General features: G+C 56.0%; 6 protein-coding genes across 6 annotated transcripts; 3 read left to right on the top strand and 3 right to left on the bottom strand.

Annotated features, from left to right (window-relative positions):
* Positions 1 to 545: 545 nt before the first annotated feature.
* FYV4 (mitochondrial 37S ribosomal protein mS41) lies at positions 546 to 1235 on the bottom strand (the record flags this gene model as incomplete). The annotated part of the gene is made up of 1 exon (XM_083198668.1): positions 546 to 1235. The coding sequence occupies one exon, from the start codon at positions 1233 to 1235 to the stop codon at positions 546 to 548; it is 690 nt and encodes a 229-aa protein (XP_083046403.1).
* A 447-nt stretch (positions 1236 to 1682) lies between these two features.
* On the top strand, positions 1683 to 6114 carry ACO1O0_009318 (E3 ubiquitin-protein ligase IRC20; the record flags this gene model as incomplete). Its single annotated transcript, XM_083198667.1, has 4 exons — positions 1683 to 1758; positions 1814 to 5014; positions 5067 to 5520; positions 5577 to 6114. The coding sequence occupies 4 exons, from the start codon at positions 1683 to 1685 to the stop codon at positions 6112 to 6114; spliced, it is 4269 nt and encodes a 1422-aa protein (XP_083046402.1).
* Positions 6115 to 6476: 362 nt separating this feature from the next.
* KIN28 (kinase-like domain-containing protein) lies at positions 6477 to 7763 on the bottom strand (the record flags this gene model as incomplete). The annotated part of the gene is made up of 2 exons (XM_083198666.1): positions 6477 to 7486; positions 7544 to 7763. 2 exons carry the CDS (start codon positions 7761 to 7763, stop codon positions 6477 to 6479), a joined length of 1230 nt encoding a protein of 409 aa, XP_083046401.1.
* A 973-nt stretch (positions 7764 to 8736) lies between these two features.
* Positions 8737 to 9782, top strand: ACO1O0_009316 (uncharacterized protein; the record flags this gene model as incomplete). Its single annotated transcript, XM_083198665.1, has 3 exons — positions 8737 to 9138; positions 9225 to 9341; positions 9414 to 9782. The coding sequence occupies 3 exons, from the start codon at positions 8737 to 8739 to the stop codon at positions 9780 to 9782; spliced, it is 888 nt and encodes a 295-aa protein (XP_083046400.1).
* Positions 9783 to 11094: 1312 nt separating this feature from the next.
* Positions 11095 to 12126, top strand: ACO1O0_009315 (Frag1/DRAM/Sfk1 family-domain-containing protein; the record flags this gene model as incomplete). The annotated part of the gene is made up of 3 exons (XM_083198664.1): positions 11095 to 11124; positions 11218 to 11665; positions 11762 to 12126. 3 exons carry the CDS (start codon positions 11095 to 11097, stop codon positions 12124 to 12126), a joined length of 843 nt encoding a protein of 280 aa, XP_083046399.1.
* A 583-nt stretch (positions 12127 to 12709) lies between these two features.
* EIS1 (uncharacterized protein) lies at positions 12710 to 15446 on the bottom strand (the record flags this gene model as incomplete). The annotated part of the gene is made up of 2 exons (XM_083198663.1): positions 12710 to 13758; positions 13814 to 15446. 2 exons carry the CDS (start codon positions 15444 to 15446, stop codon positions 12710 to 12712), a joined length of 2682 nt encoding a protein of 893 aa, XP_083046398.1.
* Positions 15447 to 16331: the final 885 nt, after the last annotated feature.

The raw sequence follows: 16331 nt of genomic DNA, 5'->3' as shown, positions 1-16331 counted from the left end.
ATTAGTCCCAGCCACAAGCCAGCTCAATCAGTTACCCTAGACATATCGTCTTCTATAAGATATATGGTTGCGCACAGGACAATAATCTTTAAAATTATTTGCATTTATGGTATATTTTATTCATTAGCCATTAATAATATAGATGTATCTGTGAATCTTTCACGGTGCTAGTTTCACAGCGAGTTCCATAATCGTGATTGCGCACGACTCAATGGGGAGATATATGGTAGTGAGACTGGCAGTTCAGTCTCGAGGAAGGTAAGCATGGAAGACCATCAATTGGCCAATAAATCAGCGTGACGACGCAGAAAACAATCGTGACAATGCCAGTACCTTAAAGCCTGCGACATCTGGGTGCCGTCGTAGCTTGGGCCTTCACAGGGTCTTCACTCAAGTACTGGGAGCTCCCTAGAATCACCGTCCTCGACTGCTAGCGCATAATGTTCAATGCCGACATTCCTTGGCCGGGCTTACAATTATTGGTACACATAGCCGTACTATACAGATATACCACCACCCGCTTGGTCGATCACCCTGACCACACCCTACATCTTGCCCAGAATCTCTGCTTCGCGCTCTGCCCTCCGCTCGGCGGATCTCTTCTTGAAGCGCACCTCAGCCCGTCTCCGCTCACCTCCGTCAATCTTGCGTCCCCGCTTGTCCTCCCACATGCCCTCCGTAACTTTCACACTCACTGCTTGGTCCTTCAGCATGCGCGCGTACGGCCCCGCAATCTGGTGTCCTCCCGTCACCTTGTATCCTGCGGGCCGGGGAAGAGTCTTGGGGGGCTCCGCTGGCGGGTCTTCGGGGTGCGGCACGTTGACCGCCCACTTGGTCTGCTTGATCTGGTCGGCCGGCGGCAGGGCGACCCTCAGGATGGCCTCGCCGTCCTTGACAAACTGAAAGTCGCCGCCGGGGCCCAGGTTGCCCTTGCGGTAGTTCTGCATCCAGCGCAGGAGGTAGCGGCGTTGGCGGACGGGCTCGATGCCGAGCTGCTTCAGCTCCTGGCCGCCGAGGGCGAAGAGGGACTCCCACGTCGGGAACTTGGACGCGTGCTTGCTTAGACCGCGGCCGATTAGGATGAGAAACGTCTGCACGTCGGGGATGAAGGGTCGGGGCTCCGGGATCGGGGGCTGTGGTCTGGTTCGGTGAAGCCACCTCGTCTGGCTGGTGGTCTTGATGGTGTGCCATGCTGGCGCGCCGAGGCGCAAGCACGGCCGTAGTCGCTCAAACATGGTGTTGGCTGCTAGAAAGAAATAGTTAAAATCTGAAGTATGATTTACATAGGCCATTGGCTACTCACCCGAGGCGGACAATTCGATGCTGTCGTTAGTCCCCTTCCAAATGGCAGCTGTCCTCCAATGCCTTCCGAGAGACGTCGAAATTTTGACGGAGACGCGATGTTACTAAGCAAGAGCCACCCGTTGCAGCCACAAACGCCACTTGAGGCGCGCTATAGGTACATAGTGATGCGGTCGATCCCTGGCTTATCGATTGGTGGGGGTTTCTAGCCTGATAGGTTCTATGCAACTACCCTGATTCATTCACACCTATCTTCTTCCGCGCACCATGCTCTTCTCTCTCCCTCTCATAAACTGGGGCTTTCTTGCTTGTCGCCGCGTCTTTACGCGACGCCGCCGATTCCCGTGACGTGTGATCAAAAAAGAATCGAATCGTCGCTGATGGCACGCAGCAAGCAGACTGCCCGGGGGGGTATCATTAGACCTACGGGGCCCCTCGAAGCTGTCAGACTTGAAGGTGCGTTTCGGTTAATTCTCTACGCTTTGGTAATGTGTTACTAACTTGGCGATAGACCCGTTCCCATCTCAAGCCATCGACTATATCTTGTCCTTATCTTCCTCGAACGTAGCAGAGCCCTCGCCTACACCAGAGCGTTCGCCGAAACGTCGCAAACTCGAACCTGCATGTGGCTGCTTATGTGTTGCCACCGGTAGTGTGTCTATCACGCGCCGGTGCAGCGATGATGAGCCCGCAACCTACTTTGAAAAGCGTACTGACGCTGGGTCTCATCTCCGCTTGATACTCCGCAACCAAAGCCTTGTCATCACGTCAAAACCGGGCGTTGGCCACAATCGTATCGGATTGGAGGTCTCATTGCTACCCGAGGATATTGACCAGGGAGTTAGGGATATTATGCGAATTAGCGAGGGCCCGAAAAAGGCCTCTCCAGGCTCGATATGGAGCAACGTCGACGTATCAATAGACCGTAAGGGCATATCGGTAAAGTTACAATTCGAATACCAGCTGTTCTGGAACGCAACACCATCACCAGCGAACGGATTTCGTCGAACAGACTACCGGAGGTCTACACAATCTCTCATTGACACGTTTTATCCGACTTTGACACGGGCTGAACCTGCATGGTCGCCCATGGACTTTTACGAAGCCGCGTTCGTCCCCGACAGGGACGACCCCAGTCCTCTGTCCATCGAGATTCCTGGAATGGATGCGACTCTTTTCCCGTATCAGAAGAGGACCCTGCAATGGCTATTGAAAAGAGAGGGTGTCCAGTGGTCTAGGGAGCGTGGAATCGAGCCATTGGCCGAGGACGTGCTAGCGCCATTGAGCGACAGTTCGCGGATTGTACGGGATGTGAATGGGAGGGAGATGTTTTTGAATGACATTACCCATACTGTTGCGACGGACAATACCCCCTATCGTGCTTTCGAGAAGCCCGTAAAAGGGGGCATTCTGGCCGAGGAGATGGGTCTGGGGAAGACAATCGAGATATTGGGCCTGGTCCTATTGCATACTCGGTCACGATCAGAGTTACTGGATGCGAGGGATTTCGATACGACACGGATTGCTAGCGGTGCAACATTGATCGTGACGCCGGAATCACTGAGGCAGCAATGGTTGTCTGAGATAGCGCAGCACGCACCAGGTCTCCGTGTTGAGTTTTACCGAGGGTGCAAGCGGGACGGCGGCGAAGGAGATGAGACGGCAAATAGACTGGCGAATTGCGACGTTGTCCTGACGACTTACAGCGTTCTCTCTGCCGAGATACACTTTGCCAATGATGCGCCCGAGCGCGCACGTCGGCAGGAGCGGAAATACGAACGGCCCAAGTGTCCCCTGGTACAAGTCATGTGGTGGAGACTGTGCCTCGATGAAGCACAGATGATTGAAAATGGCATCAGCCAAGCGGCCACTGTGGCACGCACGATACCCCGAATCAATGCATGGGGCATTACAGGAACGCCAGTTAAGGATGATGTGAGGGATTTATATGGTCTCCTCTCTTTCCTTCGCTATGAACCGCTCTGCTCGGCACCACAGCTATGGCAACCTTTGGTCCAACGCCACAAGGCTGTCTTCCAGAAGCTGTTCAACACGATAGCTCTCCGGCATACCAAGGCATTAGTTCGAGATGAAATAGCGTTGCCACCTCAGCGACGCTATGCCATCAGCGTTCCCTTCACTGCTGTGGAAGAACAGCATTATCAGTCTCTATACAAGGAAATGATGGAGGCGTGCGGAGTAGATGCCCAGGGGAACCCGGTGGAAGATGATTGGAACCCAGACGAGTACGAGGAAGACATGAGAACGTGGCTAAATCGCCTCAGGCAGACAGCTCTCCACCCCGAGGTTGGGGCGTACAGCCGCCGCATATTGGGCCAGAATAGATCTCGCCCGATGAGAACAGTCGAGGAGGTCCTTGATGCCATGCTTGACCATAGCGACAATACCATCAGGGGTGACCAGAGAGCACTGCTTTCTAACAAGCTGACCCGTGGCCAGCTCTTTGAGAACTCACCACGAGTCAAGGAAGCGCACGTAATTTGGGAAGAGGTCCGAACTGAGACGGACAAGATGGTGGCTGAGGCCCGTGCGGAGCTGGAGGTTGCCATTGGCGACCAGAGTACTAAAGAAGCCGAAAGGAGGCCTTCTCGCAATGGCGACGACTCGGCGGACTCGGAGGATGAGCCGGAGGAGCTCGAGTCGAGGGGACGCGTTGGAGAGATTCGACGTAGGCTCCGAACTGCATTGGAGATGCAGCACAAGGCCGTCTTTTTCTGCGCCAACGCCTTTTTCCAGATCAGAGACAATAAGGAGCTGACTACCCCTGACTCGGATGAGTTCACCAGGCTCAAGAAGCTCGAGGATGAAGGCTACGAGGAAGCCAAGGCCATCCGACGGGAAATTCTCCGAGAGAGCCATCGCAAGGCTACGAAGCTCATGAACAAAATTGCCCGCAAGGCATCGGGCCAGACTTTCACTGAGGTTGCTGAGCTCAATGTTAGATCTGAGAAGGGCATTGAGAGCGCTCGCATCATTGATAACCTAGAGGTCTTGTACGGCGAACTCAACCAGCAAGCGAATGTCATTGATGAGTGGCGCGAAAATGTCGTCCAACTTTTGCTGAAGTCGCTGCTGGACGAAGAGGATGACGTCGAGACGACGGGTGAGGAGATGGGGGACGCGGCCAAGACACAGGACGAAATGATCATCCACGTCCAGGCTCTCCGAGCAGCTATTGCCGATAGGCAGGATGCCATGATGGGCCAAACGAACGAGCTGGTAAATTATGAAAGCCAGACGTCCATACGCATGGCCAAAAATGGTGACGGCCCGATGCCTGAGAAGCTACTGGCACTGTTCGAGCACAGGGCCCAAGTCAAGCCTCATATTGCGAACATGTCGATGCGCGGGGCCATTAGCGAACTTCGTGCTCTTACCACTCGGTTAAGCAACGAGCAACATCAGACTGAGCGTGTCCGTATGGAACTGGCTATCGCCAAGAAGCATTTGCAAGAAACGCAAAAGGCGCTCACAGAGCAGACCAAGGCAGCCTCATCGCTTGAGTCCGAGATTGAAACCTTTAGGACGACAATGAATGCCCGTCTAGAGTACTACCGCCAGTTGCAGAGCGTATCAGACAGCGTGTTGCCATACGATGGGGCCAAGACGGAGGAAGCACTGGCCCGGATGACTAGGGCTGAAGAGGACCTCCGGAGCAAGCTGGCATCTGCCGAGGCCAAGCACAGATACCGTGAGTTCTTTGACTATGCTGATTCGCATTCAACGAGCTAACGTGATGGCAGTTCTGCATCTGAAGGAGGCAGGCTCCAAGACAAACGAGCCGCGCATATGTATCATCTGTCAGACACCCTTTGAAACGGGCGTCTTGACTGTGTGCGGGCACCAGTTCTGCAAAGAGTGCATGATGATGTGGTTCCGAGCCCACCGCAACTGTCCTGTCTGCAAGAGGCACCTCACCTCATCTCAGCTGCACGACATCACGATGAAACCTCAGGAACTCCGACTCCACGGCGATAATTCTGGCCAAAGCTCCGAGAACCAGAGCCCTCGAGCCGACCAGAATGGGATCGATAACAAGACTATGATCTACTCTGCATTTAATTCGGAGAAGCTGGCGGAGATCAAGAACATGGAACTAGACGGGCCTTCGTATACCACCAAGGTTGACACCCTGGTGAGGCACCTACTGTGGCTGCGACAAACTGACCCAGGAGCTAAGTCTATTGTATTCTCGCAGTATGTCCCCTCCGCCCATGGGTGGCTGTGAAACTGAAGATGCTGACCCTAGGCAGATACAAGGACTTCCTGGGCGTCCTGGCTACGGCCTTCCACCGCTTCCGGATCGGCTACGCCTCCATCGACACCCACGGTGGCACCACGCGGTTCAAGGAGGACCCCGCCGTCGAGGTCTTCCTTCTGCACGCCCGCGCCCACTCCAGCGGGCTCAACCTCATCAATGCCAACAACGTCTTCCTCTGCGAGCCCCTCCTTAACACGGCCCTCGAGCTGCAGGCCATTGCCCGCGTCGACCGTATCGGCCAGCAGCACGAGACCACCGTCTGGCTCTACGTCACGTCGGGCACCGTCGAGGAGAGCATATACAACCTCAGCGTCAAGCGCCGCATGGAACACATGGGCCGTCGCGCCGACAAGGCCAGGGACTCGACGCCCGAGCTGCTCGACGTGAGCCTCGAGGCGGCCAACACGCTCGAGCTGGAGCAGGCGGCGTTAACCAAGCTCATGAGCAAGGATAGGACGGCGGGCGAGGTGGTCGACAAGGGCGATCTCTGGGAGTGTCTGTTTGGGCACGTTGCCAACAAGGTACCGTAGAGCGAGCGGCGGGGAGGTTGTGCATCTGACAGTTCATTACTTAAGGACGGGATGGCTGGTTGAGCGAGGTTCAGGGGGGACACACCCCCGGTTGATTTCTTACAAAGGCCTTTTACTACTATAATATTTGATGAATTATATGAAGATATGACGGACCTAGAGATATTAAATGTTTTTGTTTCATGCTTTATGTGCTTTTGTGTGTCTAAGTGTCCATCCATGTCTGTACAAATTGTCCCATTCCAACCCTGTTGCTCTCTGCGCCTGAACGCCGTGATAATGCTAGTGATCCCATTAGCTGCTGTCCTCCTTTCCCCAGCTGTGCTCGCTCGCTAGTCATACATATGCCGTCATCCTCCGTTTCACTTGCCCCCAAAGTCGAGCTTCCTCGCCACCTTGGAGCCGCGATCGTCGTCGACGTAACCGGGTCTGCGCTTGAGGTCGGCGCCCATCTTCTCCTCGCCGCCGGCCTTCCGGGGTAGGTCCTCCTTGCGGGAGGGCTTGGGGTCGGCGTGCCACCAAGGGTGGCGGAGCATGTCGCGGGCGGTGATGCGGGCGCGGGGGTTGAGGGTGAGGGTCTTGATGAGAAGGTCGACGCCCTGGGAGCCGACGGTGCCGAAGCGCATCTCGTACCAGTCCTTGCCGCGAACAGGGACCTGCGTGGGGACCGTATACTCGGGGAGCTTGGTGACGCCGGGCCAGTTGTCGTCGGTCGGGGTGCCGATGGCCTCGCAGATGAGCCTGATCTGGTCCAGCTCCGTGTTGCCGGGGAGGTACGGGGCGCGCATGACTAGCTCGGCGAAGACGGTGCCGATAGACCAGACGTCGACGGCGCCCGAGTAGTGCTTGGTGCCGAAGAGGAGCTCGGGCGGGCGGTACCAGCGGGTGATGACGTTGGAGGTCATGAACTGGTGGGGGTCGGCGAAGCCGCGGGCGAGACCGAAATCGGCGAGCTTGACCTCACCATCGGCGGCGATGAGCAAGTTGTTGGGCTTGATATCGCGGTGGAGGACAAAGTTCTCGTGACAGAACCAGACTGCGCGGGTGAGCATCCCCATCCAGGCCTTGATGTCGGCAGCACCGTAGCGGACGTTGTCGGTGTCGCGGATGAGCATCTCGAGGTCGCCGAGGGGCAGGTACTCGAGGACGAGGTTCAGGTTCTGGTCCTTGGAGGAGAAGACAGAGCGGAGGGAGATGATGTTGGGGTGCTGGAGCTCCTGGAGGTGTTTGAGCTCGCGGACGGCGTCAGGGGCCATGCCCTCGGTGTACTCCTTCTGGACCTTGATCTTCTTGATAGCCACGAGGGTCGATGGCTTGGCCCGCAGGTGGCCGAGGAAGACGACGGCGTACGTTCCCTCTCCGAGTTTCTTGCCTGGGAGGTGTTAGAAGAGCCTGGAACGGGGGACAGTGCGTGGTGTAGGAGCCACACCCTTGACGTATTTGCGCTTCTCCTCCTCGTTCATCTGCTCAGCGAGGTCCAACGTGGCAGGGAGTGTCGCCGCGTGGGCGGTAGGCGGAGGCGCGGGTCGTGGGGTGCCATTGGAAGATGTCGGGTTTGAGGTGAGTGTCTTGAAGGGCGATGAGGCGGCGCGAGCACCCTGGGCGCGAATAGACTCGGCCGTGTGCGTGACGACGGGGGAGAGCGTCATGGCGTGTGACGATGGGGGTTGGTGACAGGGAACAGATGTTGCAGTGCGACGGGGGAGCGTCACAAGCCACGGTCAGGCTCCCCTGTGGCTCGGGAATCGATGACAAGTGTTGGGTGGCGTTATGTTGGTTGATGGGGGTGCTGTGGATGTTAAAAGACGACACCAACGCGCGAGAATCTGGAGGAGGGAAGCTCTTATCTTATCAGCCCATTCAACGTCACGTCTCAGACTCCAGCTTAGACTCCAACCAACTCAGCCTTCCTCCTAACTCATCATGGAACCCACCCACTGATCTCGCACTTCCAGGGATTATATGCAGCTACCAAGATTTTCTTATTTTTCCTCCCGATGAAAACAGACCACGGGATTCTACTGGCCAAGAATGGGCGATGTTTTTGATGCCAACCTCGTCGGACCTTGGACGGGAGCAAGTGCTGCCCACGATATCTGCCCTCGATGATGGATGGGAGGCTGAGGATTTGAATTTGGAAATGCAGTCCTGATACGGAGTACATCTGACTCACAAAGAGGTCTACTAGTATGGTATGTGGCTCTTTTTACCTCCCCTTTTCGACTCGTAAGGCTGGTTTGTATGGCAGCGAGATGGAAGAAGGTTGGGGGGCGCCCGCTCAGAGCCCAGGGAAAAAGCCGAACCACGCCTTTTCGCACACGGAACAAGATACTATATTCGTTTATTTATTATTTTTCATTAATATTTTTGCCTTTGATAATATGGACATGTCATTGCGTCAAACTACGGGTACCTACCCGTAGTCTCGCTCTTTAAGCCACCCCTTTCCCACTCTCCTGTTACACCCACCTCTTCCTTCGTGCTACACCATCAACATCAACATCAACATCAAGACCAACATCGCTACCTACCTTGTACCCATCTACCAAGCAACCTACCCATCAACTTACACATCTACCTATTATCCTTTAGATAATCAAATCTCTTCCCTGTCAGCCAACCATGCGGCTGCCCGGAGCGACCGTGGCCTTTCTGGCCGCCGCGGTCCATATGGTCGGCGCTCTGCCGATGCCCCAGAAGAACCAGAATCCTGCAAAGGACATCCAGAGGGATCCAGTCGACCGCGACTCTCCTCCCGAAGGATACGGTCCCGAAGAATATCACAAAATAGACGAGAAGTATATCTGCGCCAAGTTTGACGGTTTTGCCAAGGAGGCCGACTTCCTCTTCAACCTCGTCAGTGTCCTCGAGTGCGGCGACGATATCTGCTGGGAACCCGTCCGCAAGGGCCTCTACGAGCTTGAATATGGACTCGATGTCGTCGATACGGATCTTGACAACTCGGACCGCTCCCATGTCTGGGAGTGTCCCCAGGAGGCCGTCGTCTCTGGATGCTTCCACAACGTAAGTGGCATTCTATTTTCCCCATGGTTGATGATTTTGATGGGGATTTCTGGGGAGAATCAACGACTGACATTTGCCCATCGTAGTACGCAAATGTTCTCATCAAGGCCCTGAATCTCCTCCGAGACAGGACCCGCTACATTGACTACCGGACGGCTAAGTTTATCAACTTGGCCCTCAACAGCCTGCGTGCTTCCGACTACGTAAGTCTTATTCCTGGAAAATGGTTACTTTGGAGGGTATGTTACTGGAGCTGATGCGACAAAAAAAAACAGGTGCTTGTTTACGAGCTGGTCCGCCGCATGCACTGTGAGGAGCACCAGATGGCCATCATGAAGAAGCACGGTGCCATCGACGGAAGCACTCCTGGTAGTCTGCGTGAGGCGTTTGCTGAATTCATATCCACACCTCTTATCACCGGTGATGATTTCAAGGTGTATCCAGGCGAAGGCGAGGCCAACCAGGACGGTGATGACACTGACGCCTCGGGCGGCTATCCTGCGGTTCAAGGACGTGAGGAATACCCCGGATACCAGGGACAGCCAGGACATGCTGGCCACCGCGGCAATCAGGCCCACCCCGGACGTCAGAGGCAGTCAGGTACTGGGGGGCGCCCCCAGTACCAGCCGCCTCGGGGTGGCTAGTATTCCGACTACCCCCAAGATTCGCAGTAGACTTAGCCTTAGAGGGCGGTCTAGCCTTTTGACAAACCCCAAGGGTAGGAAAGGATAGCGGGGTCAAAGGACGTGATGGCAGACCCAGGGCATCGGTGAGCACTTGGGTAGCTGCTGTTCGTCGCAGCTCTTGAGTAGCCTTGGGATGCTATTAACTCCCGCCTCCTCTCCCCCCTTCCTCCCCCACGAGAAGGATAAGACAGCCGGTCCTGATAGGAATTACCACCCAGAGGTTGGCTTGCAACGCTTATTATGGTCGTATCTTGTGGTGCTTTAGTGTAGTCAGGATAAGCAGTATAGAAAAATTAATCGGGCAACCTCCTACTTCGGAAAGTCGCAGCTTGGGAGTCGAAATATCTTGGTGGTGGTGAACTGGTGATTGTGGCCCCGGCAGTGTGCCACCACGTAAGAAGGCGGCGGAGTCGCAGGGCTCAGAGCTTACCAACACTAGTAGTAGTACTAACTCGTAGTATGTACGGATACTAGTCGTACTGCTACTTAGTACTTGCTAGTACTACTCTCTCTCACCTCATTAATTAGACATGTTTATGACTTTGGTCCGTAGACTCCGCACGGGCCGGGGACGAGTCGGGCCCGACGGAGCAGACTTGACTTGGCGCCGTCGACGCTTGATTGCTTGTTCCCGCGAGTAAAATCTGGTGCATTCTGTGCATTGCCCTTGGTAATTTGCACCGCGCTGACCAACGCATGCCTAGTTGCCGGACCCAGCGGTAACTGACGTCAAGATCCACAGCCTAACAGCCCCCAAATCTGCTCCCTACATACGTAGTGCCGTTACGAGTACAGGCTACAGCTCGTTGGCGTGCTGGCAGACTGGCACAAGCAATCCAGTTACGGTAAGATGATCAGCATCATCATGGATCCCAGCTTCGCGACCATGAAGCTCAAGGGCGGATTTAATCCTGCCTGGGCCCCGATTCCGTCGTGCCCACCGCGCCTGCCGAGTGTCCCGCCATCATTCCTGTCCTTTGCTAGGTAGCCTGTGATAGCAGCACCTTAGACGCCAGCTTGCTTCTGTCTGATCCTTGTTGTTTCTCCTGCGTCTCTCTCACTCTTGTCGGCATTGGCATTGGCATTGGCACTGGCATTGGTGCTCACCTTGCGCTGCCCAACTTGGCAATTTTATGCACCGATCTCCTGTTTAGTGCCCGACACCGCGTCAATCCAGGCATTGACATCACCACCAGCTTCACTTTTTCACCTTCTGCCTCCCCCCTTCACCACTCCCCCTAACCGCGACGACCTCCCAACCGCCGCCGCCATGGCCGCCAAGGGCTACATATCGTTCTGGGTACGCCCTTATACTCTCTCCATGCCATTTCATACAAGATGGCATCTAATATAACATTTAAGACGGACACCAGCTAACAAACAACCCCTCTAGTGGATCCCCGTCTTCTCTAGCCTCGTCTGGCTGGGCATGCTCCTGGGCATGCTGCTCTGGTGGATCGTCACGGTCCACCGCCGTCGCCTGCCCTCTCTCGACGCTGACATGAGCCTGCCCTACATCAGCGACATTGGCGCCTTCCAGATGAAGCCGCTCTTCATAGCTGGCGCCTGCGTCACCACCGTCACCTTCGACCTCGCCTTTGCCTCCGAGCGCTGGCTGCGTCACCGAGGGCGCCTCCTGCCCAACCGTTCCACGACCGAGAAGGTCCTCGTCGCCCTTACCATCTTCTTCGCCATTGTCGGCACCGTCGGGCTCATCCTCCTCTCCATCTACGACACCTACCGCCACGGCAAGCTGCACGACATCTTCCTCCTGCTCTTCATTGGCGGCTACATGCTCTCCGCCATCTTTACCTGCTGGGAGTACCAGCGTCTCGGCAGCAGTGCGTTTGAACCCTGCCCTCCCCTTAAACCTGCGACATTCTTGGTTCACCACCGTTTATGACAATCGATGCTGACAAAATCGCCCACTCCCCCAGAGTACCGCGACTTCCGCGTCCTGCGCGCCTCCTTCTGGATCAAGCTCGGCTTCGTGGTCGTCGAGGTCGCCCTCGCCATCGCCTTTGGCGTCACCACCTTCAACGACCACAAGAACACCGCCGCCTACCTCGAGTGGATCATCGCCTTCATCTTCACCTTCTACATCCTCTCCTTCGTCATCGACCTGTGGCCCGCCCGCACCACCAAGGACCACTCCATGCGCTACTCCAAGGAAGCCGTCGGCGCATCCTCCTCCTCCCCGCGCGAGATGGAGGAGAGCACCGTCAGCGAGGGGTCCATGCCTGTGGCCTCTGGTGGCGGGCCAGGGAACGCCACTACGACGACCGCGGCGGCCAACTTTTAGACGCGCTGTGATCCAAACTCTTGTTTTTGTTAAAAATTGTGGGTGAATTATACATCAAGAACCATGTAGGCGTATGGCTGTATCTTATGAATGGCGTTTCGCAGACGGCCCGGTTTGACATTTTTGGGATAATATAGCGTTGCTTCGGTGTTTGGAGCGCATTGTTACAGAAATAAAGAAATAAGTAGACAACTATCCATACATAAACATAGTTATAATTTGACCTGAATCAGAACTAGATTTTCCCCCAGGCCTTGAACCCAACCTTTGTGACCTAATAGCACCGTTGCGCCCAAGTCATCCCTGCCATATCATCTTTCGCGCCCATGTTATTCGTTCGTTGCATAGACGTCCTTCAATCCAATCGTGGGAAGTAGATAGCCAGTTTCCGAGGCAATCCAATACGCCGCCGGACCAATATCAACCCAGACAATATATACCAGTTGAAGCAAAATCCCACCGCATCGTAGCTTATTAACTAAGATTCAGGCCAAGTCAAGCTTCGCGCAAGTAGCATTGCAACCTTGATTCCTCCTCATGTCACCTGCACTAAAAAGCCCCCTCCACATGGGTATTGTTTTGTTCACATTTCAATCTCCTCGCGGAACCGAGAGTCACGACTGGGGCTGGCGCTCGACCGTGGCTCGGGATCTTCGATGGGCCTTGGAGGGCGAAGTTTATCTTCTCCTGAGCTGACGGGGCTCACTCCTTGCGAGTCTTGGCGAGCGCCCAGACCGACAGGCTCGGCTTTGTCTGGCGTTTCCTGCTCCCCAGGGCTCACTCTCCCTGAATCTCTGCGAGAGCCCAGACCGCCAGGCTCGGCCTTGTCTGCCGTCTCCTGCTCCCCATGGCTCACCACCTCTGGATCTCTGTATGAGCTCAGGCCCGCAGGCCTAGCCTCGTCTGCCGTCTCTGGCTCCTCAGGCCTCACTGCCCCTGAATCTCTGCGAGAGCTCAGACCGACAGGCCTAGCCTCGTCTGCCGTCTCCGGCTCCTCAGGCCTCACTGCCCCTGAATCTCTGCGAGAGCTCAGACCGGCAGGCCCAGCCTCGTCTGCCGTCTCCTGCTCCTCAGCCTTGCCAGCCAGGGCCACATCTCGCATGCTTGACGAGTGATGTTCCGGGCTTGTTTGACTTGCGTTGCGCTCCGTGTTCCTCTTCAACAAGCCGCCGCCACGAAAGAGCCCTCTGGGCTTTTCGCCTTTTCCCGTCGTCTCGGGCTCCTTGCCTCCCTGTTCGCCAACTGACCATGCTCTCGAGAAACGGTTCCTTACCCAGCCCTTTACCCTAGATCTGTGAGAGGCTGGTCCCTCAGCACCCTGGTCTTGTTCGGCCTCGGCTGCGGCCTCGTCAACATCGGCTGGAGCACGCCCCTCCTCGGCTGCCCCGAGCCCGGCTGCCCCGAGCCCAGCCGCAGGGCGTGACTCGCCAGTTTCGGCCGCATCACGGGTTTGGTCGTGCTCATGGATATCCTCGGCAACCATGTCGCTGGCTGCCGAGTCACGCTTCGACTTCCGCCTCTCCTTTTCCAACCTCTTTTTCTCGGCCTTTTCAGCTTTCTCCTGCTCCTTACGGGCCTTTTCGTCTTCCTTGTCTTTCCGCTTCCATTCCTTCTCATCCTCCTTATCCTCCTCTGTGAATCATGATTAGCTTGGCTTTGCAGTGAAACAATCTTCTTGTTGACTCACCCCTGACTCTCTTCATGATGGCCTTCATCCCACGTGCATGCTCCTTCTCTCTTTCCCGCTCCGCCTTCCTGTCCTCCTCATCCATCTTCTGCGCAGCAACCCGCTCGCGCTCCTCCTCAGCCTTTTCATTGATATCATCAAGTATCGGTTGCATTCGCTGGGCTGCGATGGCGTCTATTTTCTCCTGTTCCATAAACATCCCACCCCCAAGATTCAGCGTGGCCCCGTGCTCGTCGCGTGCCTCGTGGCGCGTCTGAGCCGCGTGATGGGCCTTGGCTTCCCAATCGCTCAGGAGGCTGGGATTCACCTTACCGGTGTCTTGGTAGACTTTCTCATCTATGCCGTGAAGCTGGGACTTGACATTCCGTTGAGCAACAGCCAGGAGTGCATCCCGATCATGCTGACGCTTGGCCTTGTCGACAGCTGACAGCCTATTGGAGAATATGGACATTTGCTGCCGAATCCTTTCAGACTCGTCCCTGTCGTTGTACAAGCCATCATCTGAGCTTTTGCGCCTCAACCTGCTTGCAACGGAAAGCCGTCGCCTGGGCGCCCGGGCCTGGCCGTAATATTCCTGCATCTCACGAGTCATTTGATGCTCATCCTTAAGTTTTTCTAGCCGCTCTTGTGCTTGCTTATATGCGGCGTCCTGGAGATTGAGGTACGGCGAATTGTACACACTGTCGGGATCCTCCCCCCGCTCTCTGGCTTGGTCCATCATTTTCTGCTGCTGGTTGTACATTTTCTTGGCCATCTCAACAGCAGACTGGTGTAGCCGTTCGGTGGTTTGTTGCTCGTCAACCTCCGGCTTCAGCATTGGGTGCGAAGTAAACATGTTTCGAGTCATTGTCGTGATGGGAACGGCACCGGCGTCTTCGTTGTATGGTTTGGATTTCATCGACGCACGATGAGCAGTTGTGGCGCCGGTCAAAGCATTGGAAGTGGCCGTGGATTGTAGTTGCGGCTCGGCGGCTTGAGGCGATAGAGGCGTCGATGTTGCGCGGGGCCGGCTAGATGCCATGGCGCCTTTGGCGGCGGCCAGCGAGCGGTCTCCTAGCGCAGGGCTTGAAACACGAGCTTTCTGGACAGACTGGGACCGATTGATGGTGTAGGCTTGCGTCGCTGACGTGTCGCTTCCTTGTATATGTATAGAGGAAGTACGGCTGGCTAGGAAGGCCTGGGTGGCAGCAGAGTTGCCCCAGCCCTCGTGTTGGCTTCTTGGGACGGAGGTTGATGGCTGTTGCTTGAGGGCCGAACTTGCCGAATCAACAGCGAGGAGCGCAGCCTTGTGGCCGGTAGGGTTGGCGGATGGCGTCCACAGAGGCGGCATCTTGTAGTCCTTGGCGAGAACGGCGGCGGCCGAGGCGGACGACAGCTTGTCGGGTTTCCAGAGCTCGACCGTCTTTGGGTTGTTCCAACCAAGAGTAGCGGCGGCACCTGCGGCAGCACCGTCGGGTCGCAAACCGATGGAGGGAAAACTAGGCAGGCTGCGAGGGTCGGCATATTTGAGCCTGCCAGTGTCGACTGCAGGGACGCGCGGAAGAGAAGACGTCAGCGGTACAGTTCTCAGCGTGGGATTTGGTGGGCTGTGCTCCAAGTTCTGCAAGCTGATGCTGCTGACCTGCAGAGCCATTGGCAGGGATGCGACTTGGCCTTACCTGGGGCTGTCTGCGTCGTGGCTTCAGCCATGCTGGGCGAATCAGCAGAATTAAGTTGCGGCGTGCTCTTTTTGACTGCTGAACTGGTGATAGGCAACGGCTCTCGACGTTGGATGTAAACAAAGCTGGCGGAGCTGGCCACTCATGAGCCAGCGGACATGCGAGGATCGACAGACGATATGTAGGGGTCCTGTAGCTCTTGTGCAGGAGGGTCGGATGGCGGCAGGATGGGTACCAGCGGATAAGTGTAGGGGAGTGACCCCAGAGGCCTAGCACCGTCGCGACTATGCGAGTGGCTTAAAGGTGGTCTCTCAGTCGCAATACTGATATGACGATGATGTGGACGGGGACGGATTCATGGGGATTGATGATCGCGGGGAAAAGCAAGGCAGAGGCAAATGGGAAATCAGCGGAAGCTCTCGAGGTTATGAGGTTCTGGCTAATGGTAGCGTCGCTACTAGCTCGAAGAATTGCATGCCGGTGCCCTCGCTGCTAACTTAGCATCTCTGACTCTCGCCCGTCGTCATGGCTTCACTCTCGCATGCCGAAGTGCGCCGCGCACGCCGCGCGCCCGCGCCTTCCCTGCCCCGGTAGGGCTCTGGGGGCTGACGTCATGGAGATCTGTGTGGATGGCGCTAGTGAGGAATGCCGGTAGGCGGGGAGGCAGGAGCGCGATGGGGGCCAGTCTACAAAAAGCAATTAATTTATTGTTCCAACACAGCGCACCTACCCGAGCGAAGCTTCCCAATGACCGGGCAGATGGCGCCTTGACAGGATCCACTGTGGTGAGTCGCCCAGACCGCTGGTCAAAGATGCTGTCCAGTCCTCGGCTTCAATTGAGAGACAACTGATGCGCGGTG

This window comes from Amphichorda felina (genome assembly GCF_050947745.1).
Source record: "Amphichorda felina strain 45539 chromosome Unknown scaffold_9, whole genome shotgun sequence".
NCBI lineage: Eukaryota > Fungi > Ascomycota > Sordariomycetes > Hypocreales > Bionectriaceae > Amphichorda > Amphichorda felina.
The sequence above is the reverse complement of the archived record's forward strand: the minus strand, read 5'-3'. Positions and strand labels throughout refer to the sequence as shown.